Source organism: Crassostrea angulata, chromosome 7 (genome assembly GCF_025612915.1).
Source record: "Crassostrea angulata isolate pt1a10 chromosome 7, ASM2561291v2, whole genome shotgun sequence".
Taxonomy (NCBI): Eukaryota; Metazoa; Mollusca; class Bivalvia; order Ostreida; family Ostreidae; genus Magallana; species Magallana angulata.
This window is the reverse complement of record NC_069117.1, coordinates 27,870,625-27,894,095: the sequence shown is the minus strand read 5'-3', so window position 1 is coordinate 27,894,095 and position 23,471 is coordinate 27,870,625. Positions and strand designations below refer to the sequence as shown.

Genomic DNA, 23,471 nt, shown 5'->3' with positions numbered 1-23,471 from the left:
TAGACGACTGCTGATCCCCAGCCTGTTGTCTGCATCTTCTCCTGTATCAATGAAGAGAACAAAATTATTGTTCAAAATTTTTCATACTGGGACAATATGGTGCAAATAGAATATGGATGCATATTACCTAGCAATGACAACTGTGCCAATGACAATGATGATAACAAGGAGGGTGCCCAGTGTTACTCCTACAACTACCGCAATCGGGGTGCCGTCATCATGATGTGGTAGTGACAGTGTGTCTTTGAATTAAAAGAAGAATTGAGTGCAAAAAATATAATTGAGTGCAAAAAAAAAGACATAACTGATCATTCAAAAACTCGGAGGAACAGGTCACTTTTATCTGCAGATATAAGTAAATCAATAAAAGAATAAAGTTAGTATTTTCCATAAAAAATTCCAATAATTTTGGTGTGACATATATTTACATAATCTATAATGCATGTAGTAAAAACTATATTTTGATGCTGTTTAAATTCCAAGTAAACGGAACACAAACGAAGAAAAGTTAGCTGAGTGTTCATCGATGATAGTGTTCTGGGTATGATTTAATAGTCTTTTATACCTACACAGTTCACTTACGTCCAAAGAGGCATGTGCCATGGGTAACATCACAGCTAGCATTCAAGCAGCTCTTGCTACAACGCCGGGAACAATCCTTCCCATACCAGCCAGGCATACACACTGTTACATGAGAATACATAGGCTCTATTACAAACATCTTATTCCATTCATTTTTCTGCGTATTGTATTGTTGTAATTGTACGTACTATGTTGCAAAATAAATTACATCCAGGGATCAAGTGGTTCAAAATATTAAATATATTTAAAACAAATCCCGTTCGACAGTTATGTTTTTTGTCCTTTAGAAAAGTAATATTTAGATATAGAATACGATGCATGCGCGGATCCACAAAATTTCACCGGGGTGGGGTGTCCCGAGGGTTATTTGAGTTTGGGGGGGGGGGGTCTGACTAAGGCATATTTTTCGTAATTTTATAATGTAAATTTAAAATATTTGAATGTGAATCTTATTAACTTACGTGAAGCACAATGTTTCCTTTCTACTGACTCACAGTCTTCCCTACAGAAACCAGAGAACGGGTCACATGTCATGTTTCCTCGACAGTGACCACTGCAATTCTCTCTACAGTCTGGTCCGTATTTCCCGAAAGGACACTCTACATAATTATATACAAGCTCAACAGTGCGATTACAAGATATAACAATTAACATGTATTATGGAATGAACAAAGACTTTTTTTCCTTGAGTTTGCCTTACGGGTCTGACACTTTGGTCCCACCCATCCATCAGTACAGCTGTAACAGTCTCCCAGGTCCGCTGTACACGTGTCACCCCCACAGTTGTCTGGACAGCGTTTGTCACAGTATTGTCCGTACATACCGCTCCTTTTACAGCCTGTGTTTTAGAAAGAAAAGGAATTGAAAAATTGATAACTTTATTTTTCCCACTTCTCGCTGACGACTCGGAATAAGGCCAAGAAAAAAAAAAACCTAATAAACTTCTGTTCAAAGTTTTGATCAAGAATTTTAAAAGCTAGTACGACATCTAAATTAATGCATAAGCCTTACATGTATCGATCAGCCTTACAGAAATATATACTCCGCAAAATTCAAAGAGAAAACTGGGTTACCTTCCACCATTACTTCGCATATTTGAGAATAATGGAAGGTGGTTGCAGATCCATGAGAAATTGCATTGTGAAATATGACAAAGCGAGCAAGAGCTTGACAATTTTTCACTACGCCGGGCAAGGGGAAAATTGGACCAGTATCATCGATACAGAGAGAGCCTTCCTGCCGATGGGTTGTGTTGGAAAGAAAAACTTGATAGTTGTGAACCTTTCTTTTAGTTTCAGAAGGATCTGAAAAAAAACCCATGAAACGTATTTAGATATATATTTCATTGGGTTCTAAAAGATAAATGAATTTATCTACGTTTTTTTTGCAAATGCTACATTTGACAGTTGGATGCATTTTGAACAAAAATTCTCCATACCGTTGATCTTTACATTTTACAATTTGCAACATGTTGGGTGTGCGCTCTCTGTCTGTCTGTCTGTATGTCTCTCTCTCTCTCTCTCTCTCTCTCTCTCTCTCTCTCTCTCATCAAGACAATCAAATCACGTCACAATGAACAGTGACGTCATTCATTATGACGTTACTGTCGCATCCAAGGAAAGTCATAACGCTTCACAGCAAACAAAGAGAGGTAGCAGAGAGTTTAAAGAAGTGGAAATGGTAAATACCAACCTGTAACGAGACTGTTTACATCCAATGACGGGCAAACAAAGTTACATGTTAAGTTCTATGACATATTTCCTTTTAATTTTAAGATTCTGCTCCATTTCAAATGATTTCTTTAAGGAACCAGAATTTATGAGCGGAGAGGAATTTTTAAGGAGCATTGAAGCCAGGCTGGCTAGAATGGAGGAATTAGCGAACGCATTCCATGATTACCAGACTGACAACTTTAGGAGAGAATTAGAGGATAAACAACTTAGAGCAAGCATTGCAAAGGTTAGAGTAATTACATGAATACATGATGTAAATGAAATTGCTCAGAATTTGTAAATTTTCCAATTATCCTTTTGTATTTCCATAGACCACTGTATGTTGCAACAAATCTCAGAACAACGGAAGCACACAGGATGATGAAATAGCAAAGCTATTAAAGGTTGGTATAGTCACTCAACAAGTTTTTTTCAACAAAAAGGAATCCAAATATTTTTGCAAAAATTGTGAAAATCGTATAATAATTCGACGCATTTTAAACAGAAATATTTGAAATATTTGATATAACAACTAAATAATTTATATCCCAGATCTACGACCCAGACAGAGAAAAGGAACTGGCGGATGTTTTCAGATATCGAGAATATTCAGAAGAACTAGAAACTATAGAGGTCAGTGTAAAAATAGCTCTTCATGAAACTGCAATTATTTGTTTGACGTTGACAAGGAAACATGGGCTAGATTTTGTTCTTTTCTAAAAGATGTCTGTTGTTATAGGAAAAGGACTATGATTATGATGTTGATGAGGAAAATGCATGCAATGAAGAGTTTTCTCCCAACTGCAAATATGGGGCTGAATATTTGGACTGGCTGAGGAACCAAGTTCTGTGCAAAGAGGTAGCCTACTAGATGAAATTTTTTTTCGAGCTTTTTTTTTTTTTTGTTTTTTGGTTTGTTTGTTGCTTGTTTGTTTGTTTTTGTTTTTGTTTTTTTTTTGGGGGGGGGGGGTTGGTTGGTGGGAGAACATGTTCTTGGAAAAAAAGGAATGGACGCAAAAAATGATCATGTACCTGATAAATTGTTTTTCATTGAAACAGGACTTTGGTAAACGATATGATGATCAAGTTGAAAGCAACCAGAAGTTCTCAGTTGAGTTCGAAACCGGGACTGAATATTTGCAATGGTTGGAACTCCAGATTCCTTATGAAGAAGTAAGCGACGATTTGGTGTTATTCACAGAAGTAAGATCCAAATCCATTTACATTTTGTTTGGAGCTTATATCTGAATATTAATTTTATTTCATTACTCTTAAGCCTTTTCAACATCAAGATGAGACGCACTATTACTTTTTCCGAAAGTGGAGAAAAGATGACCTCCAGTATTATTCTAACATGGAATGTTTGGATGTAAGTGAACAACTAATATGTCACTCATTCCAAAAAAAAAAAAATAGGACGTATTTCTTGTTTAAAAAAACAATTTAAAAAAAATTAAAGTTTAAAAAATCTCGTTCTCATGGCAACTCTAAATCCAACAGACAAGAAATGAAAGGTTTTTTGTCTTCCTTAAAGATTTCGCTATATCAATACTAGCGCAAGAAAGAACACGTTTTAAATCTCAGGCGATAAATATATATAGACATGAACATATACATATATATATGGCCATTGTTTTAATTTTAACAGGAATTCGAAAATGAGGACGAAGAAGATGAAATAGAGACAGATGCTTCTGATCTGTTCACAAGTAACCTTACGCCGATTGACGAAGAAACCAAACCAGAGTTTGTTTCTGGAAGACAATTGGTGGAATGGTTGGGGAGGAGACTAGAATATATAGAGGTACATTGACTCGCAATATAAATGTGTTAATTAAACACAGCAACATCCCAAAATGGTTAAAAACGGGAAAATTTGCAATTGTTAGCTTTTACAAATAATTACAGGACCGCCATGAGACAATGACATGTGTCTATGCATATTCACAATGAATTGTTATTTTCAGCCATTTGCACCAAATGATGCGGTCCACTTCTATTTCAAACGAAGATGGAGCCGTGAGAAATTTGTTGCTACTGTCGATATACTGGAGGTACGAATATTCTGTGGTATATTGTGTTAAATATCGTTTCCATCCCCTATATTCTCGTTTGAAAACTAAATCGATATTAAACTATAAATTATTTATTATAATAAATGGTTGTTGTTCACAGGAAATGGAAAACGAAGACGATGAAGATGTACTTGAAACAGAAGTTTCTGATCTCGACATAAGTCAACTTAAACCAACTAATGAAGAAACCAAGCCAGATTTTGATTCTGGAAGACAACTGATGGAATGGTTGAGGATGAAGTTAGATTATCTAGAGGTACATGTACAGCCTTGAAAAACACTGCTATATGATATAGCCTATATCACAGAATTTTAAAAACATGTAAAACTGCAGCTGTTCTATGGGATTTGGTCAACTTGAAATTATTCGTTGATGCATGTATGTATAAGATATTGCTGAAATTCAAATTTTTGCTGAAATAGTTACTTTTGAAGCCGATTTAGCAATAACACCGCCATGAGACGATAACCTGTATCTTGGTTTCATTATTTTCAGCCATTTGCACCAAATGATGCAGTTCACTTCTATTTCAAACGAAGATGGAGCCGTGAGAAATTTGTTTCTGCTGTCGATACACTGAAGGTACATTTTATTCTGTGATAAATTGTATTAAATATTGTTTCCACCCCCTGTAACTTGACTTAATGAAAACTTAATGAATATTTGAAAACTAAATGAATATTGAACTTGTAGGAAGTGGAAACTGTGGAAGAAAAGGCAGAAGAGCAAGTCCAAGTAGTACCTCGCACTGAATCCGAATCCATCCACAGTTCCACAGAGGTTAGTGGACATTCAGGAAAGAAAACTTCATATATATACAAGCATACTTTACATAGGCGTCGGAACCGGGGGGGTGGAGGGGGGGGGCTGAGCCTCCCCCCACTTTTTTTTGCAAAGTTATGCCTAACCATCAGAGACATAGTATCGTGGAGGAGCCACCCCCTCCAACTTTTTCTCGCAGCAAACTGTTCCTTACTTTACCTTTAAGAAAGAAAGAAATAAATAAATAATAGTGATAATTGAAGTCATAGGTATACTAGTCCCCCCCCCCCCCCCTACGGATTAGGAATTTCATGATTTGGGAGATTTTTTTTTTTTTTGGTAGGCAAGATTTTAGAAAAAAAATTTTGAAGTTATAGGTATACTAGCCCCCCCCCCCCCCCCCCGATTAGGATTTCCATGGTTTTGGGAAGTACCCTTTTTTTCTTCTTTTGCTTGTCAAAATTTTTGATGATCAGTCTAGCCCCCCCCCCCCTTTCAATTTGCTTCCGACGTCACTGCTTTGTGATCTATACTAATTTGGAATTACACGTACAAGTTTCTTTAATTAAATTAAATGTTTTCACTAGACAATAGTATCATGCAAGAATTTTTGTTATAATTCATCGGAGTAATTTGTTTTACGACAATAGTTATTGTACGCTAACTTTTGTGTGATTTTTTATTTATCAGGACGAAGAAGACATCAACGTGTACATAAGTCTAATGTCAAGACCAATGGCTCTGGATGGATTTAAGTTAGAAAAGGTAAAAACAGTTATATAGATTGATTGTGACAAGACGTAATGATTTTGAGCAGGTTATAAAGATGTCCTTTACATTGATGTTTCTACACATAGAAAACTGAAGAGCCTGAACAAGAAACGCCTTTACCTTTTGAGGTAAATCACATGCACCTGGACAAAGAAAGAAAGATGAGGGATGGGTTGCTTGCTGGGGGTCCACCAATGAAAGCAATGGTAATTGTTCTGAATATCATGTAGATAAAATATTCTTGACATTGTAAAAATGAAATTGTTGATTACCTATAATATTTCATGATCATTTTCTATATTATTGAAAAAAAAATGCATTTGGCCAGTAAATCTGAAGACGTTTTAGTAAACTTTAATAAAATTATTTATTTTTAAGTCAAATCACCTGTGGTACAGAATGACATGTCTATTTAATGTTTATGACAACATCATTGAACAATGTGATTTTGAATTGATTTCAGGAGGCAGAAAATAAATCAACTAAAGAGAAGAAAGTTAAGAAGCATCAAAAGAACGGACGCAACTTCTTACGTCGATTATTTGGCCTTTAATTAATGAAATAGAGACTTGCATAATAAAATTATAGATTTTTGCCAGTTACTAATTGCAATAAATACCATGTACAATTTCCGTGCCAAAGATATTTATAACTATTTATTTGTAATAAAATAATGTATTTCTTTTAAATGTTGTTGACTTGTTTTTTTATCTCGGAAAATTTGGAAATAGAACCATTTTAACAAGGCCTTGGACTTTCAGTAGGACGTAACTTTATATTTCTTGCATCAAAACTACACTGTAGTTAAAAATGACGCTAGTTTCAAGCAAAATATATACCGATTGCGTAAGATTTGTCTTGACCAATAGCCAGACAAATCTTGTTGATTTCATAGAGCCATGGTTGAGAGTCCTATAATGAAATAGACAGGCCTACGTAACATTGCTGTTTGACACAACTACCCAAAGTCCAAGCTCTTGTTAAAATGCTTCTAAGAAATTGCAATTCAATAAGAAAATACACAGAGTGAGTCTACGTTGAATCGACTTTCTTGACGAGGTAGAACCGTTTTAACAGGAGCTTGGACTTGCTGTGGGATGTTACTATCTCGTTTGCTCATCAAAACAAGCTGTCAAATATTGACCTGCTTTCTTCTAATTCGCTAAGAGAAGCTCATTCATATTCATAGACTGTCAAAACCGGAAAGTTGTTTGCCAAGATCTGCCCTGCTGTGTGAAATATTGACGCAATGACACTCAACCGACTTCACACAAATATATATAGACGACATCAGATGCTTGCTCGCTCTCTCTCTCTCTCCTCTCTCTCTCTCTCTCTCTCTCTCTCTCTCTCTCTCTCTCTCTCTCTCTCTCTCTCTCTCTCTCTCTCATAAGCGCCGAATAAAGGTACTTTAAATCAAGTAATTTCGTATTTATACCCGGCATTTTATAGTTAATCCAAATCCTTGCAATGTTCTCCACCTGAAGCAAATCCACATACCACGTGTCTGGAGTACCCTCCTCTGTCATAGCACACGTGGATAGATCCCCATCCACCGTGTACTCGATGTGGCACCCAGATTCACCACATAGCCCATTCTGAGGTGGTTCTGTGATCGTCGGTTTTCCACTGGACAAATCATCTACATATACAGAACAGTTTTTCAGTATTAGTTTTTCAGTAACAATTTTAGAAAATCCACAATTAAAACCCCAACCTCTTTAGATTGATCTTAGCATATGAGCTGTTATCATTATGTCCATGTAGAATACCAATACTTAATCAAAGTACTGAAGTACTGAAAGCCGGGCTCTTTTGGTGTGTTTTTATGCATATTGTGTAGTAAAGACTGAAATATTCTCTCTTTCTCTCTCTCTCTCTCTCTCTCTCTCTCTCTCTCATGCTTTTAATGTCGGCAAATCGTCAGAGAGCGACCAAATTTTGCAAACGGCTATAAACAAAAATATGTCAGTTCAACAGTTGCTGCCTTGAATTTTGCAACAAGCATAACGGTTATATATCTATCGTGTCAAAGATTTTATTTCTGTTTATTTTGTTTTTCTTCTAAATTTTAGCGCGATTTTAATCAAAATACTTTCTCAGGGTTTGAATATGGCTCTTGTTCGGAAAAAGCTTTTGTTACGTTCAAATGTTGGTTAATCTCATTTACTCGTTTATCGAAGTTCATGATAGTAAAAACGTCAAATGTCTTAGAGTTTTGTACATGACAAATTTTGATTATCAATAATCTAAATTTTTGTAAAGGACATATCCTTTCTCCATTTCCTCACCGCGCAGCAAAGAAGTCCATAGAAATTCATGCGCATTGTATGTGTCCAAAATGCATAGTCTTGTTTTTAAAACACGTTATTAATAAGAAAACTAAAAGATATAGACAACTCTCTTGAAATAAAAAAAAAATGCCAACACTTTTGACAAAACGTGGCTCTTTCTGTAACTATTTGGTATAGCGGAAGCTTTTACTTCGATGCTGTTTGGTTTTTTGTTTACTTTTAAAGTTGTGCTATTTATAGTAACATTAGCGATTTGCCTGTCTACAGCCAGGACTCTGCTTTCAGCAGAGCCCGGCTAAAAAACGTTAGACAGGACAAATACATCTAGCTGTGCAATCCAGAGATCGATATAATTTTGCATCAAAGCATACCTCAAGAGTATCTTCCATTTATTTAAACAATAAAATACTCACTTTGGTGATTCATTTTGGATATGAAGGTAGCGACTTTGCAGAAAAAATACATAACCCGCGTTAGCGCGTTAGGTAAACTTTTTCTGCAATGATCGCTACCTTCATAACCCACATGAATCACCAAAGTGAGCATTTTATTGTTTATATTAACATCTTTATTTTAACTTATCAATAAATTGAGCGTAAAAAGTAAGTAAAATTCGCTAAACTACTGTTAATGTACATAAGTACGTTAGCTAAAAGAAACAGCCCAATCGTCTTCAGTGAGACTTTGAGTCTGACATCATCATGGTTAGTTCGTGCAGTCCGTGATTTTTCTTAGGTAGTTGTAGGTCTCGACCAATCGATAAACAGGGCGTGTCAAATTCAATCCTGTCACTTTCTTGTCAGATTTCAGCCGCCGTAATTTTCGACCAATCGATAAACGGGGCGTGTAGATTTCAGTCTGGCTGTTTCTATAGAGCTATGAATTAACTATAAGTTTCCGTAAGAAATAGAGGGAATAATACTTAGTGGATGTGAATATATGACTATATATATGATAACCAGATATAGCTGGGTAAGTAAGCCAGGAAGTAAGTACGTAAGTCAGTTATAACAAATTACATATACAAATTACAATTTTTAACTTCGTTATCTCGATCTAGATGGGACCATTTAAAACCTTCAAGATATCCGTGTATTCGAGATATAGAGGACAAAATGCTTAAAAAAATAAGTGGTTTGGACTTACAGATCACTTTGACTTATCCATTGAATTCGAGTTACATGTAATAGTGTTCGAGATATTGAAGTTCAACTGTATTTATGTCGATCTCTGATAATACAAAATAAATAATGAAACATCCGGCCAATTAGGCCTTTAATTATGTCTCTGCAAATACTATTTTAACATACTAGTATATACACACACATATTACGCACTGCGGTTTTTAATACAATAATGATTGTTTGTAAAGGCATGTTTCAAGTAAGTATTTAGATGTTTGTAGAGGTTACAGCTGGGTCACTTCCCCACCCCACCTATCATACATCTAGGTTTTAAATAACGATCGAATTGAAATTGACTTACCAAATCCTAAAATGACGTTTATAACAACGAAATGAAGAAACGAAATGGTTACCAAGAAACAGTTCATGATTCCAATATAAGCAGTTCCGAAACAATAGTTTTAAAGACGTGAAATATCAAATTAAGATATTGAAAGTTCGTCTTTCTTCCGGGTATATGCTAACCAGTAGCTGTCGTTAATATATTTGCTATCCTTAGTTTATCTCTCAGTCAATCAATTATATATTCCGGTTCCCTTCTCTTCCCTGCCTTATCACTTGATTAATTTGTTACCTTTAACCATGTTTTTTGTCAGTTTATATAGCGACAGAAACATTCTGCGCTGAAATTTCATCCTCACATTTCAGCCAGGCACGTAGTGGCGTTCTTTTTCTTAAAGTAAGGGACCAGACTTATCCAAATTGGATTATAAGAGCAAGGGTATCTTTTAATTAAAAAAAGATCCTAATCCGTTGGGGGGGGGGGAAGACACTTAAATTACATTTGAAAATTTTACCTGCTCCCCCAAAAATTGGGAGGGCACCTCCTCAAAGATTCATTTTTTCTATATGGAAATATTAGAACCATCAGAAACATAAATAACATGTTCTTTATGCCTCTGGAAATATATATGTTCCGTAAAAAGGAAATTAAAGGGGTAGCCTTCGCCCTCTCCCTGGTGCTACCTGACCGAATATCATCTTTTAAGGTATTCGATGTATAACGACCACATTTTGTACCTAATAAATGAATGGTCCGATATTCTTAATCATGATATCATTTTGAAGGTATTATCAAATAAAAATAGTCCACCAAAGGAATTTTCAAAATTTTGATTATGGTCCAACTAATTACATCTGGAATTTTGCATTGAAGTCTATGGGCAACGTATGTTTTCTTAAGATATTGTAAAAAGTAACTTAAAATTTGCAAAACTCTCTTGGTGAATACATGCATAAACTTTCTCTTTATTAAAATATGAAATTAAATGAATCATTTACCGCAGATATTTTGACGAAGTTAAAATTTTCTTTTTTTTTTCATCAAGGGGAGATAACTCTTAAAAAAAAAATAGGTGCAAAATGACCGGCTCCTTATATGTTGTCTGTCCTGTGAATTTGGTTCATTTCACTTGGATAGTTATCTAGCAATAAATATTTAACTAGTTTAAAATGATTCAAAATTGTTCAATACATTGAATACCTTAAAATTGAGTAATTTTTCTTTACTAAATTTATTGGCTCGGGATCGAGATCTCAAACCCATTGACGGGGTACCGCACGGGTTTTGTTGAGAAAATGGCGGATAGGCGACGGCGAAGAAATTCAGAAGCCGAGAGCGAGGAGGATTCACAAAACGAGCAGACGCATGGTGTATGAAACAATTTTAACATATAATTTTTTATTTTGCCTGTAATTTTGTAACTTATGATTTTGAGATATCAGAATAATTAAGCGAACATGGTGAATGTCTCGAATTTCCTCGAATTTGTAGAACATAAGCTAGCGTTTTTCTACAAGCGAATGAATAAAAAGCGTTTAGTCACAAGAAAGTATTTACTTCGAAATGATTAGATGATTGATATTATGAAGTTTTTATATTACATTCCGTCATAGGAACTTTCATTTTTATACCGTAATCAGGATATTTTTATCTTCATCAGGTTAGGCACCAACTCCCGTTTGGTGGTTTGACTCCCATTGGGTGGTCGAACGCCTTATTAATATACGTATTTCATGATTCTTTCATTGACTGAAATTGTTTTTCACTTGCTTGGATGATAGGAATCGAAAGTAAAAAAGAGTTCGAGGAATGAGCTAGGCCTTGTTTTATTTTGAATAAAACCAATCTTTTTGAAGACAGAAACACATTATCTATACAATAACTCAGAGATGAATTTCATTGACAGTAGTTTTTGAATGAGGTTAGCATGATGCACTTCTTCTTCAGTAAAACATAATCCGAGATCAATGAAAAATGAGTCCCATTTAATAGGTAAAAATGTATACCATTTAGGTGTTTGACCACCAAACGGGAGTCAAACCGTCCAACGGGCTTACTTGTTATATAAGGCCAATGAAGTGAAATACTAATATTTGGGACATTTAATGTAGATCTGTATGCTTTATATATGTCCCATGATTTGAAATATCAAGTTATGAAAAGAGATAATAATTACATTTAGCATTAAACTCTGAAATTTGACTACTGCATGGATTTGTTATTTTCATCAAGAAATTATGTTGCTTAATCAATTGAATTTGTTCATTTAGGCTAGTGAAAATGTTGCATCAACAAATGACACTGAGAAGGGCGAGCAGAAACAAGCTGTAAAAAAGGTAATGTTGGGCATGCTTGATTGTAAAGTCAGAATTCAATACCAAGAGTTGTGAAAATTCCACCAATCAAGTAAAACTGCATGGAATTGGAATGTATACAGTAATTGCTGAGATCTTTAATTCCTCTCACACCTCCTCTCAACATGGGATTGATAGAACTACATCAGAATCAAATTCTGGCGTACTTGATTGTAATTGCACCAATCCCAAAAATTCCAGCTACCAATCAAGCACACTTGCTGAGACAAGGTTATTGTTAAAGCAAAAAAAAAAAAAAAAAATTGTGTTTCCTATTTCATTGAATTTTAAAATGGGGTAGGTAGGTCAGATTTTTTTTTCAACTCATTATAGGGTTCATACATATATTAATGACAATTGCACAAACTTGCAAGTTATTTCTTGATTAGATTTTATAATCAGTTACTAAGCTTGAAATAATAAAATACATGTATGTTAAAGGCCTATATAATTAAGACTTTTAAAAAGCAATGCAAAATCTGAAAAGGTACCATTTTTTTCAACTTGAATTAAATTTTTATGATAGTAATTATAGTTAAACAGACCGATACAATTATTTCCGCTATTGATATATGTTATATCTTAATTTCTAGGATATTGATGAAGAAGAGGAGGAAGAGACAGATGAAGAGGAAGAAGAGACTGATGAAGATGAAAGTGAAGAAGATGACGAGTCCTATGACGAAGAGGATGAAAGTGTTATTGTGGAAGGAGATGAAGGGATAAATGAAGAGAGACAGAGTGGAGATGGAGAGGTATTGAACCATTAATCTTGAACTGGGTTTTCCAAAGAATATGGTGAAATATGGCGGGTTGGCGGGCGACTGCCATAAGAGTACCCCTGTGGTACTGATAACTCCACCTGAAGTTTTCAAGATTAGAAGTTGTTGTTTTGCAGATCAATTGTACATATATTAGAGATGTGTATATTACTTGGATAATTTATGAACAAAATAGCAGCTGTGGAACTTAGTCATTTTTTCCACATACGATTGCATATAGGGTACCCCTATTGTTTGGATGACTCCTGCTGTTTTCAAGTTAGGTACTTATCATTTTGCAAATTAATTGTACATATATCAGAGATATATGCATATTGTTTGGATTTAGATTTTTGATAATTTATGGAAAAAAATACCATCTGTTGAACTTTGTTATATTTTGACAATATATTGCATATAGAGTACCCATTTCTCTGGATAGATAATGTTTATCAATCCAGGGTTGACAAATAGATTACGGATACTGTTCTCACAAAAGAAAACCTGGCTTTCTGTCGCACTGACAGCTTTTCTCTTACTTCCTTTGTTCCAATTACGATAAACTCCGATCTACTCTCATGTATCTACTTGAAATTACAGGAACAGCCTGATGCTGAAAATGTTGACGATGACGAAGACAAAAAGAATCCAGCCTATGTTCCAAAGCGGGGCGCTTTTTATGAGCATGACATGAGAATCTCAATGGACGAACAGGAGGAGGACGACAAAAAGTAACAGTTTTTCACATTTTCAAACCTGAAATGTAAATGATCTTCAAATTTATTAAATGTATACAGGGAAATATTCGCCCCTGTTTTATTTTTGCCCCTTTTGCCCTCATTGTCAGGGGTTGAAATTAAGACTGGGCGAACACCAATGTCCCAAATTATCTCTTTGATACACAAGAGTGTTTGGGCAAATTTAAGATGGGGCGAAACCATTTGCATGTGTAGAAGGGTGAAAATAATCCTGTATACAGTGTATTCATTTTGGTTCTTTGCTGCACATGTTATTAGTATGCTCCAATTTAATTATAAATTGTAGTACTATAATGCAGCACAATTATTTTTGATTTTGTTGTGTTGATTTAACATGCACACGATTTCATTTTAGAAAATAAATTCTTATTTTTGGTTATTTTAAACAGACCAAAGAAAAAATTGTGGAAAGATGAGGGTAAATGGCAGCATGATAGATTCAATGAGTCTATGCAGGCTCCCAAGACAAGGGCAGAATTGTATAGTATTTATGGCTATGACATAACCAAAAGCAATAACCCCCCAGAAGCCCCACCCAGGGGCAACCGTCCAAGGTAAAATCTTTTAAAATATATGCTGAAATTTTGATATGTTCAGAATTTTTAGATAAAAGTTTGTTTTATCAACAAAATTTTATCTGTTATTTGATTAATGAAAAAAAAAGAAGCCCTTTATATGCATTTGTTGATATTATATGTAAGTCATGTACATGTATGTATCTTCGTAATCATTTAAGGTAATTTAAGATCATTTTGTAACAAGAGTACTTGGATCTTTAATTTGTTGGTTTTTTAATTCCAGAAAGAATAAGGTGTTTGATTTAATGTTTGTAGGGGCCCACGATCTAAACAAAGAGCCAGGTTTCAGGACTACATACCTGAAGGAGATAATATACAGAACAGGAACAGTTACAACAGTCTGAGGTCTGGTGGAAGACAGGAGTACGACGAAAACGGACGAGGTGGAAGAGGTTACCCCAGGCGAAGAGGAGAGGGAGGAAGTTATCGAAGAAACAACAGATACAGGAACAATGACAGTTACTATGACAACAGAAATAGGAACTATAACAGGTCCAATCAAGGGGACTTTAACAGCCGTGAGGAATTCCCAGAGCTAGGCTACAAGGAAAGGCCAAGGCGGTATGAGGAAGACAGAGGCTACCAAAATGAGAGAAGAAATGAACAGGACTATCGGAGTCAAGTTGAGCGTTCAAGTCAGGATCGAGATAACAGGAGTTATAGGGATGGGAGAAATAGTTCAGAAAGGGATAATCGGTCGTATTACAATAGAGACAACAGGGAACAAGATCAGTATGAAAGGGGTGATTATGATAACCGCTCAAGCAGGGATAATAGGTCAAATAATGAAAGGACATCTTCTCCTAGAGAGGAAAGAGTGAGCCCAGAACAAGAAGAAAGGTCATATAATGATGGGTACAGACGGGGAGGGCGGGGGTCCAGAGGGGGCAGGGGAAGTAGGCGTCCGGCCAACAGGAAACCGGAGCCAGATAGAAACTTTCCTCCAAGATTCCAGAGAATGAAGCAGAACTCTGGAGAGGGTGATCTTCAGGGGACAGGTGAAGGAGTGGAGGAGTCCTACACCTCACCCCCAGTGTCCCCAGCAGAGGGTGGTAAACAGGGCTTCCCCCCACCACCACAGAGGGAGGGTCAGCCTCAGGCTGCCCCTGTAGCCGAGTCTGTGATTGTACAGAATGTTGGTGAGCGGAAGTCCTATTCCAAGGAGCGGCGTGTGAAGTCTGGTCGAGGACCGGAGGAGCCTCCACCCAGTGTGCCAGAGGAGCCAGTGCCAGCAGAAACGCAGGGAAAACAAGGTTTGATTTTATTGGTTCATAGATAATTTTGATTTATCATATCATTTATAATGAGATGTAACTATTGGCTTTAAATAATGAATTTTTGTTGTTTGTAGTGATGACTGAGGTACTCTTGCCTAAAATGCAAATGCGGAAAATTCATTTGCCTAGTATGGCATATAAATCCATTTTATGAACTAATTTACATGATTTATTCCATTTATCTTACACCAGAAGATGCAATACAGTCTCAGCAGTTTGACAACAAATCCTACAGTAAGCAAGAACAGGGAGGTAAACCTAAGCGCTATTCCTCTCAGCGACAGCGTAACATGCCAGAAGTAGGGGGTTACACGGAACAGCCAATAGAGGGACAGAAATTCTATCCTCAAGGTAAGACAACTGGAATATATGTACATGTACATATATGCACATACATGTGTAATATGTCTCTCAGCAATTTAACTGTTTCGATACCAGTGGTTTAATGGGACAAAGTAGCACTGCATGTATTTGCACGAATATTCTTTCTTAGGGCTCCATGTACATGTATCAGTATCCTCTAAAAGCATCCAAAAGTTGTGATGCAAAAGAGTTAATTAATGGTAAATGCATGAAAGAGTTGTAGTTCTAATAATCAACATTTAAATGCAATGACCTAAATATACATGTACATACATAAAAAGTCATGTTTGTATAATTTACTGTATCATATGTTTCAGATCTATTTAGAGGCTAGTTTCAACAAATTTACATTAAATTGTATAATTTCAATTATTTAATTCTTCGAATTGATCACAGACGAGGAAATATATCAACAACTGTATAACTCTTCATTGAAATCAAGTATAGTTTGCAGATTTTTAGGTTTGCAGTGAACATATTGAAACAAATTTAGTCATTTAAGCAGGATTTGAAAATTGCTATTTTGTTTGTGATTTAATTGTTATAAACCAAAAAAACAATATAAAAAGGTATAAATCTAAATTTAATATTGATACTGAAATTTTATAATTACAATACAATTGCATGTACTATTTTTCAGACACTGTATTCATCAAAGGACATGAAAATCCACTCTCAAACTTTTTCCCTTGTGCAATCACTTGGGATAGTAATCAATTTAATAGCGCAGAACATGCATATCAGTTCAGTAAAGCCATGTACCATAACAAAAAGGAGTTAGCTGAAGAAATGAAAAAAGCAGACACTGCAAATAAAGTCAAAATGTTGTCAAAAAACATAAACCCGTCGGAATCCTGGATAAGTAAACGATGTAAGGTCATGAAAGATATACTGGTCGAAAAGTTCAAACAGGTGGAGAAATTCCGCTCAGCCCTTCTGGCTACCGGCAACAAACCACTCGCTCATGATGTGGTGAATTTCTTCTGGGGCACGGGAAAGAACTTCAAAGGCCAAAACATGTTTGGCAAGCTCCTAATGGAAGTCAGAGACCAAGCGACGGCTCAGATGTGTAAAGATTCTTAATTCTTGCTTGTATGCTTTAAACAAATGCTTTTGCTTAACTTTGGAAAATTGCAATTGAAATGTATGTAAATAATACTTGGTAAATCTGTCATTGATACAGAGCTATTATTAATAAAGGAAACCCATTGAAAGTCAGTTCTTAAAAAAAAAAAAATTAATATTTCATATGGAAACCTTTTAAATGAATGTTCACGGTTAATGTAATATAATTCACTTTTAAGTAGTTTACAGTAAATTGATCAAAGAATTAGAAACATTAAATCGTTTAAACACAACAAAACAACTGTATTTGGTCATCTCAGCACATAAAATGTACATGAACATTTTTGTTGGCAATTCATCAAGAACTTTCTAAACAATGTTATAACATTGTTATAAATATCAAACTGCAAATAATAGTTTCTTGCATTATTTTACATTTAACAAAATTACTCTGTAATTTTCTGACAAATCTAAATATATTGAGCTATAAATTTTATGTATCCATGTTCCCTTTGTTTTAATGCAGGTATATTAAAATACATTTTTCAATAAGAGATATCCATGTTACATAGCCGTATTTGTGATTTACTATATAAGGAAGAGGGAAGAGTAGAAACTTCTATAATGCTGATAGCTTTGTTGTGCCTGAAGAAAATAAGTTTATAATATATATGTTCCACTGCATGCTATTGGCCCATTTTTACTTCAGTATGAAGATTTGTGTTTGTATTGTTTCATAAATGTTATTTTTATGAGTATTTTAGGGAATGACCATCAACTAAAGGATGTCCTTAAAAGATTTTTGCATGAGATGAATTGTTTTATTCTCAGCTCTAAAAAAATTCATTTGCATACTTTCTTCTTTTTTTCCTTAAACCTTTAATTTAGGGGTTGAGATATATGACTTCTTGATGCACATCCTTATCACACTTGACCACACACAAAATTTTCCTTCATTTCAGCCTTGTAGAAAATATTGATTGTACACGCCACAGCTTTTATATTCACATATCAGAAAGATGTGTATTTTTACATGTATTACGAAGATGAACACTTGCTTTAATCTGGTTATGATTTTTCCACAGCGAGTCAGGCCAGCTTCTCCGCACACCCTACCCCTGCCATGCTTAGACCCCCTATAGCTACTGTGGCGTTCCCTATGACTGGTAAGCAAAAATCATCACTGTAATAAGACTGTCTCAACAGTGTAGATTTTTCATGTATTGTAATGATTTGGTCAAATGATCTACCTTAGTCCTTTGTAGTTATTATTTACTATTAGCAGTATTTTGATTTTTTTCAACTTGAAACACAGTCATGTACCGGTACTCTGAGGGCTTTTCACTTTTGTTAAATTTGATGGATTAGTAACTTCTGTGGAATTTGATGTAAGGAGAGGGGATATATCAATATTTATGAAGCTGACAATTTCACTTCTCTTGCTTCTGTACTCTTCTAGCTGTGCCCAGCGGTACCATGTCTACCCCTCAGCACATCTTCCCTGGATCCCAGCCAGCCACCATGACAACACAAGTCCAAATGATACCCCCTCAGTACAGCAATGCCGGAGTGCTGTACGCTGCCACTCCTAACTACCCGGTGCCTCCGGTCGCTATGGCAGGCTTCCCTCCCCCTGGCAATCACCCCCCACCAGCACTGGCCACCCATCAGCAAGGCTACCCCTCACCCCCAGGAACACAGCAACCATCAATAGGAGCCCAGCAAAGTCCAACTCAGGCCACACAACAGGTAATTTAATAGCTATGTTCATGATGTGAAACAGGTCCTACACTTTTTGATTGTCAGTGTTGTTGTGGATATGTACATGCCTTTGTGAATTTTAAATTGCTCAGTGTTTTGTCAAAATGCCATTTGTTAATTTTCCCTGAATTGGATGATAAAGGTGTGAATATTGAATATACATGTAAATACAATTACTGGGTACCTATTTCATGTGTGTATTCATTCAAATTCAGAACAATGAAGGTATTTAAGATGTCAATTTTGAATTATTTCAGGAACTGTTCCGGAACCAGACAATATATTATCCTCCAGAGTTACAAATGAGAGGTTTTAGATCAGCTCCAAAGAGAGCTAAAGCTGCCATTCCCATTGTAAATCCAAAGGTAAAAGTAGTATATTATGTAATTGAATACTAGAAGCTCAAGATTTATATGTGATAGAACTATATGCAATAACTTTAATCGAAAACAGGTTATACCTTTTGACTAACCCAAACTAATGACATGAATTTTGACAAAGAATTTTGAAAATGATTGTAAAAATAGGCTGTTAATCATTTCTTGATGATGTATTGGACCCATACAATGAGTTTTTGCTAATGGTCTATTTCTATTATGCTTATATATTCTGTAGGAAATGAAAAACGATCCAACCAAAGAAGTGATGGAAGATGAGAGTGCATCACAAGAGGAACTGTACCAGGAGCAGGTGCTCCTCGAGGAACCTTTGTCCTTGGAGGAGCCATCAGACAGGAAGGAAGTGGAAGAGGACAGAGGTTCTGAGGAGGACCAAGTGGAAAGCCCTGGGACTGGACAAACTGAATATAGTATATCAGAAAATGTTAATAATTCAAATAATGTGGCAGTTTCAGAAGGAACGTCTGAATCATATGATAACACAGACTTGGGAAGTAATGACAGTGTGGAAGATACGAAAGTGAAAGAAGAAACTGTTCCTGTGGATGATCAGATTAATTCTGAAAAAAGTGGCAAACTTGATATGTCCTTAGATGCTAGTGTAAAAAATGAAGCTGTTGAAGAAAATACTACAGAGGAAAAGTGTGAAAATTTACAAACTTCACCCATACCAGAGCCAGTTGATCCAGAGTGTAAAGAGTCAGCAAAAGATACTGTGGTCGAAACTAATACGAAAGTAGACGAAGGAACAGAAGAGAAAGGTTTAGCAGTGGAGGACAATGTGAAAACGGAAGGAGTGACTGAAGAAGAGGATAACGCTAGTGATGAGGAGAGCTTTACTGACGCCAAAGACGAGCTGGAGAATGAATCGAGTGCACCCACTACAGAGTCCATAGAGTCCCCCAGTACCTGAGAGAAAGTTGTGTTGTTACTGCCATATGTGTACAAGTGTACAGTCAATTCAGATTCAGATTTGTGTACTTAACACATGTACATGATTTGGTTTTTAAAGTTTGTTGAAGCAAGTGTTGTTTTGCTTTCTGACTAACCTGTTAAACTGTATCAATCCTTGTTTTAAAAAAAGAAAAGAACACACCCGGTTGTAATAACATTTGTGCAATGTGAAGAAAGACCTGTTGTTGCAAAATATGAAGAAATATTAATCCTTGGATTTGATTTTTTTTTGGTTATCATTTGATAAACATAATTATACATGTATGGTAATTGCATTACCTATTTTGAAACTGCATGCAATCTGTCATATCCATTATTAATGTAAATTTTCAATCAACTGTACTTCATATTTCAGTGGCAATTTAAATTTGTCTTTTGAACTGGTTTGTAAAGAAAGACAGTGATTTATCATGTCACATATCACTTAATCAGTGTCATCTCATCTATTTTATTAAAATCAAAGATTGGTTGATGTGAAATTTAAATGGCATCCTTGCAATAAAGTTTGTGTCCATTAGAATTGTGAGTGTATTTTTGTTTTGTTTTTTGTCAGACAACAAATACATGTAAATAGGTGTAAGACATACACCTAGCAAAAAAAAAATCTACTGTTAGATTGTGCATGTGTACATTCAAAAGTCCAGGTTTATATAAGTTTGAATTACAGCACTATAAATTGCTGCTTTGTATTAATGTGCATGAGAAACTGAAAATGAACAGTGTAAAAGGTGGGGACTACATACCATGAAACATACAATATACCTTGAAAAAATTGTACCGCATCATGTCCCTGCTTTACCAACTTAAGCATATTGCAATAATTATTTCTCCTCATTTCAGATGAAATGTATTATCGCTTTGTTATCGTATAAAATTTTTAAAGATACATGCATATGTACTTCGACAATGTTTTGTAAACATTGTTGGTACACCTACAGTGTATCTCCAATTTAATTTTGACTTTTTCACTGCTCAAACATAGAATATTCTAAATCATATGGTATAATGTTTGAAGTCTTTTTTAATAAAATTTATTAGATTTTTAGGCTGATATTTTTTTTAATCGAAAACTGCATTGAAAACAAAGGGATGATTGAATTGCCTAATATAATGTGTGTTTTGTATATAAAACAAAGAAAACTGATAAAAGATTAATTTTAAAATTGCATACCTTTCAAGAAATTATTTTCTTCTCCACCTCTTTAAAGAGTATATGGAACTTCAAATGTCAAATTGCTAAGTTTGAAATGAATACATTCAGAGTATTAATGTGAAAGTTTTTTTTTTGGGGGGGGGGGGGGGGGGGGGGTGGGGGAGTGTCAAAGTTTGAAACTTTTTCATAAAAAGTTTGTTTTTACCCCACCCTCCCCCCCCCCCCCCCAAAAAATAGTATATGGTTCATCATTTTTATTTCGTCGTAAGAGAAAGGCAAAGACAGCTAGTGTTTATAAAGTTTTTCAATGTATATTAAGGTGCATATGCAGTGCAATTAATGAATATTGTGTGCAACTTCTTTGAAGAGAAAAGTACCATTTTTATGTGAATAATTTTGTCAAACTTTGATATTCTGAAATATTTTGTTTTGTAGTATCTGATTTTTTTCCTGTAATTAATCAGCATGTTTACAAGAATTAAAATAATTAAAATATATGTGAAAGATTTTTCAAATGTGTGGTTTTAATTATGAAACACTAGTAACTTTAAATTCCATGAATATAAATATGAACATCTAACATGCTAATGTACATAAGCTTACATGTACATGTATTTTGAAGACTTGCTAATTTTAATTAATTACGCACTATTGTCACCAAAGTTAAGGTCATGGGCACCTGTATAGTGGTACATCTTGATATTGCCAAAAGCCAAAAATATAAATTTAAAAAGCCCTATGAAATATTAGATAATATTATACTAAATCCCAATTGTAGCTTACGGTTAACCACTTCTTGCTTATCAATAATAATATTTCATTTGAATCATTATAGAATGATGAAGGAATCTATCCCAGGAGCTTCCGTTTCTATTCACTCAGACATGACGACAATCAACAGATCTACATTAAACCGTATATGATACATTTTGTATAATGCAATATCATAACATGATATAATATATAAAATAATACAATACTGTATCATACGATTCAATATCATATTACATTAATATTAAAAATATATTAATCATATGATTAAATTTCATAGGAATCATGACATATATCAACAGGCATGTCTATTAAGCAAGTGTGGGTGGGGTAGGACAAGATTTTCTTGGCATAATTGTTATTGATGGAGACCAGGCTAAGTATCTGAAGCTAGCCTAATGTTTCAAATCCAAAGTAATGAAACATCAAAGTTATTCAGGACAGCATTTTTTCTAACACTCAAACCTGCATTGTACTTCTAAACAAGAGGCCCATGGGCCACATCACTCACCTGAGAAACAATAGGTATGATAAAATCAGCTTAATGGAGTCATAATACAAACTATCTGGACAATGTACAATAATACATAATACATACTTTGTATCTACACTACCTGAGGATGCTTTCACACAAGTTTCAGCTTCCCTGGCTGATTAAATTCCCCACCCTACCCCCAGAGGCCATGATTTTCACAACTTTGAATCTACACAACCTGAGGATGCTTCAACACAAGTTTCAGCTTTCCTGGCTGTTTAGTTTCTGAGAAGAAGATTTTTAAAGATTTACTCTATATATTCCTATGTAAAACTTCGACCCCCCATTGTGGCCCCAACCTAACCCCAGGGGTTATGATTTTCACAACTTTGAATCTACACTACCTGAGAATGCTTCCACACAAGTTTCAGCTTTCCTGGCTGATTAGTTTCTGAGAAGAAGATTTTTAAAGATTTATTCTATATATTCCTATGTAAAAATTCGACCCCCCATTGTGGCCCCACCCTACCCCCGGGGGTCATGAATTTCACAACTTTAAATCTACACTACCTGAGGATGCTTCCACACAAGTTTCAGCTTTCCTGGCTGTTTAGTTTCTGAGAAGAAGATTTTTAAAGATTTACTCTATATATTCCTATGTAAAACTTCGACCCCCCATTGTGGCCCCACCCTACCCCCGGGGGTCATGAATTTCACAACTTTGAATCTACACTACCTGAGGATGCTTCCACACAAGTTTCAGCTTTCCTGGCTGATTAGTTTCTGAGAAGAAGATTTTTAAAGATTTATTCTATATATTCCTATGTAAAACTTCGACCCCCCATTGTGGCCCCACCCTACCCCCGGGGGTCATGAATTTCACAACTTTGAATCTACACTACCTGAGGATGCTTCCACACAAGTTTCAGCTTTCCTGGCTTTCTGGTTCTTGAGAAGAAGATTTTTGAAAATTTCTCAAAATTTTTCATTAATTTCTAATTATCTCCCCTTGAAAACGGGTGTGGCCCTTAATTTTCACAACTTTGAATCCCCTTTGCCTAAGGATGATTTGTGCCAAGTTTGGTTGAAATTGGCCTTGTAGTTCTTGAGAAGATGTTGAAAATGTGAAAAGTTTACGG

At 35.3% G+C, this 23,471-nt stretch overlaps 2 protein-coding genes across 3 annotated transcripts; both read left to right on the top strand.

Moving 5' to 3' along the window:
• Positions 1-96: 96 nt before the first annotated feature.
• LOC128191274 (uncharacterized) lies at positions 97-6,534 on the top strand. Its single transcript, XM_052863358.1, has 16 exons — positions 97-227; positions 574-675; positions 2,358-2,541; positions 2,627-2,698; positions 2,847-2,927; positions 3,034-3,153; positions 3,354-3,467; positions 3,571-3,663; positions 3,943-4,098; positions 4,262-4,348; positions 4,470-4,625; positions 4,866-4,952; positions 5,064-5,150; positions 5,823-5,897; positions 5,990-6,109; positions 6,367-6,534. Exons 1-16 carry the CDS (start codon positions 97-99, stop codon positions 6,454-6,456), a joined length of 1,755 nt encoding a protein of 584 aa, XP_052719318.1. The 3' UTR covers positions 6,457-6,534.
• Positions 6,535-10,933: 4,399 nt separating this feature from the next.
• On the top strand, positions 10,934-20,978 carry LOC128155393 (protein CASC3-like). 2 transcript variants are annotated; one of them, XM_052817084.1, is made up of 12 exons: positions 10,934-11,034; positions 11,935-12,000; positions 12,612-12,773; positions 13,380-13,510; positions 13,927-14,091; positions 14,371-15,368; positions 15,585-15,743; positions 16,396-16,824; positions 17,906-17,986; positions 18,280-18,569; positions 18,839-18,946; positions 19,197-20,978. In XM_052817084.1, the coding sequence occupies exons 1-12, from the start codon at positions 10,960-10,962 to the stop codon at positions 19,890-19,892; spliced, it is 3,360 nt and encodes a 1,119-aa protein (XP_052673044.1). In that variant the 5' UTR covers positions 10,934-10,959; the 3' UTR covers positions 19,893-20,978. The 2 variants fall into 2 exon arrangements, with proteins under 2 accessions (XP_052673044.1, XP_052673045.1); XM_052817085.1 differs by lacking the exon at positions 16,396-16,824.
• Positions 20,979-23,471: the final 2,493 nt, after the last annotated feature.

Bases quoted from the DNA above. Each gene is read 5' to 3' on its own strand.
- LOC128191274 (XM_052863358.1), top strand. From the start codon at position 97: ATGGTGCAAATAGAATATGGATGCATATTACCTAGCAATGACAACTGT. The intron at 3,468-3,570 runs GTAAGCGACGAT...ATTACTCTTAAG, and splicing joins TCCAGATTCCTTATGAAGAA to CCTTTTCAACATCAAGATGA. The intron at 5,151-5,822 runs GTTAGTGGACAT...TTTATTTATCAG, and splicing joins CCATCCACAGTTCCACAGAG to GACGAAGAAGACATCAACGT.
- LOC128155393 (XM_052817084.1), top strand. From the start codon at position 10,960: ATGGCGGATAGGCGACGGCGAAGAAATTCAGAAGCCGAGAGCGAGGAG. The intron at 11,035-11,934 runs GTATGAAACAAT...TTGTTCATTTAG, and splicing joins AAAACGAGCAGACGCATGGT to GCTAGTGAAAATGTTGCATC. The intron at 16,825-17,905 runs GTAAAGATTCTT...ATTTTTCCACAG, and splicing joins CCAAGCGACGGCTCAGATGT to CGAGTCAGGCCAGCTTCTCC.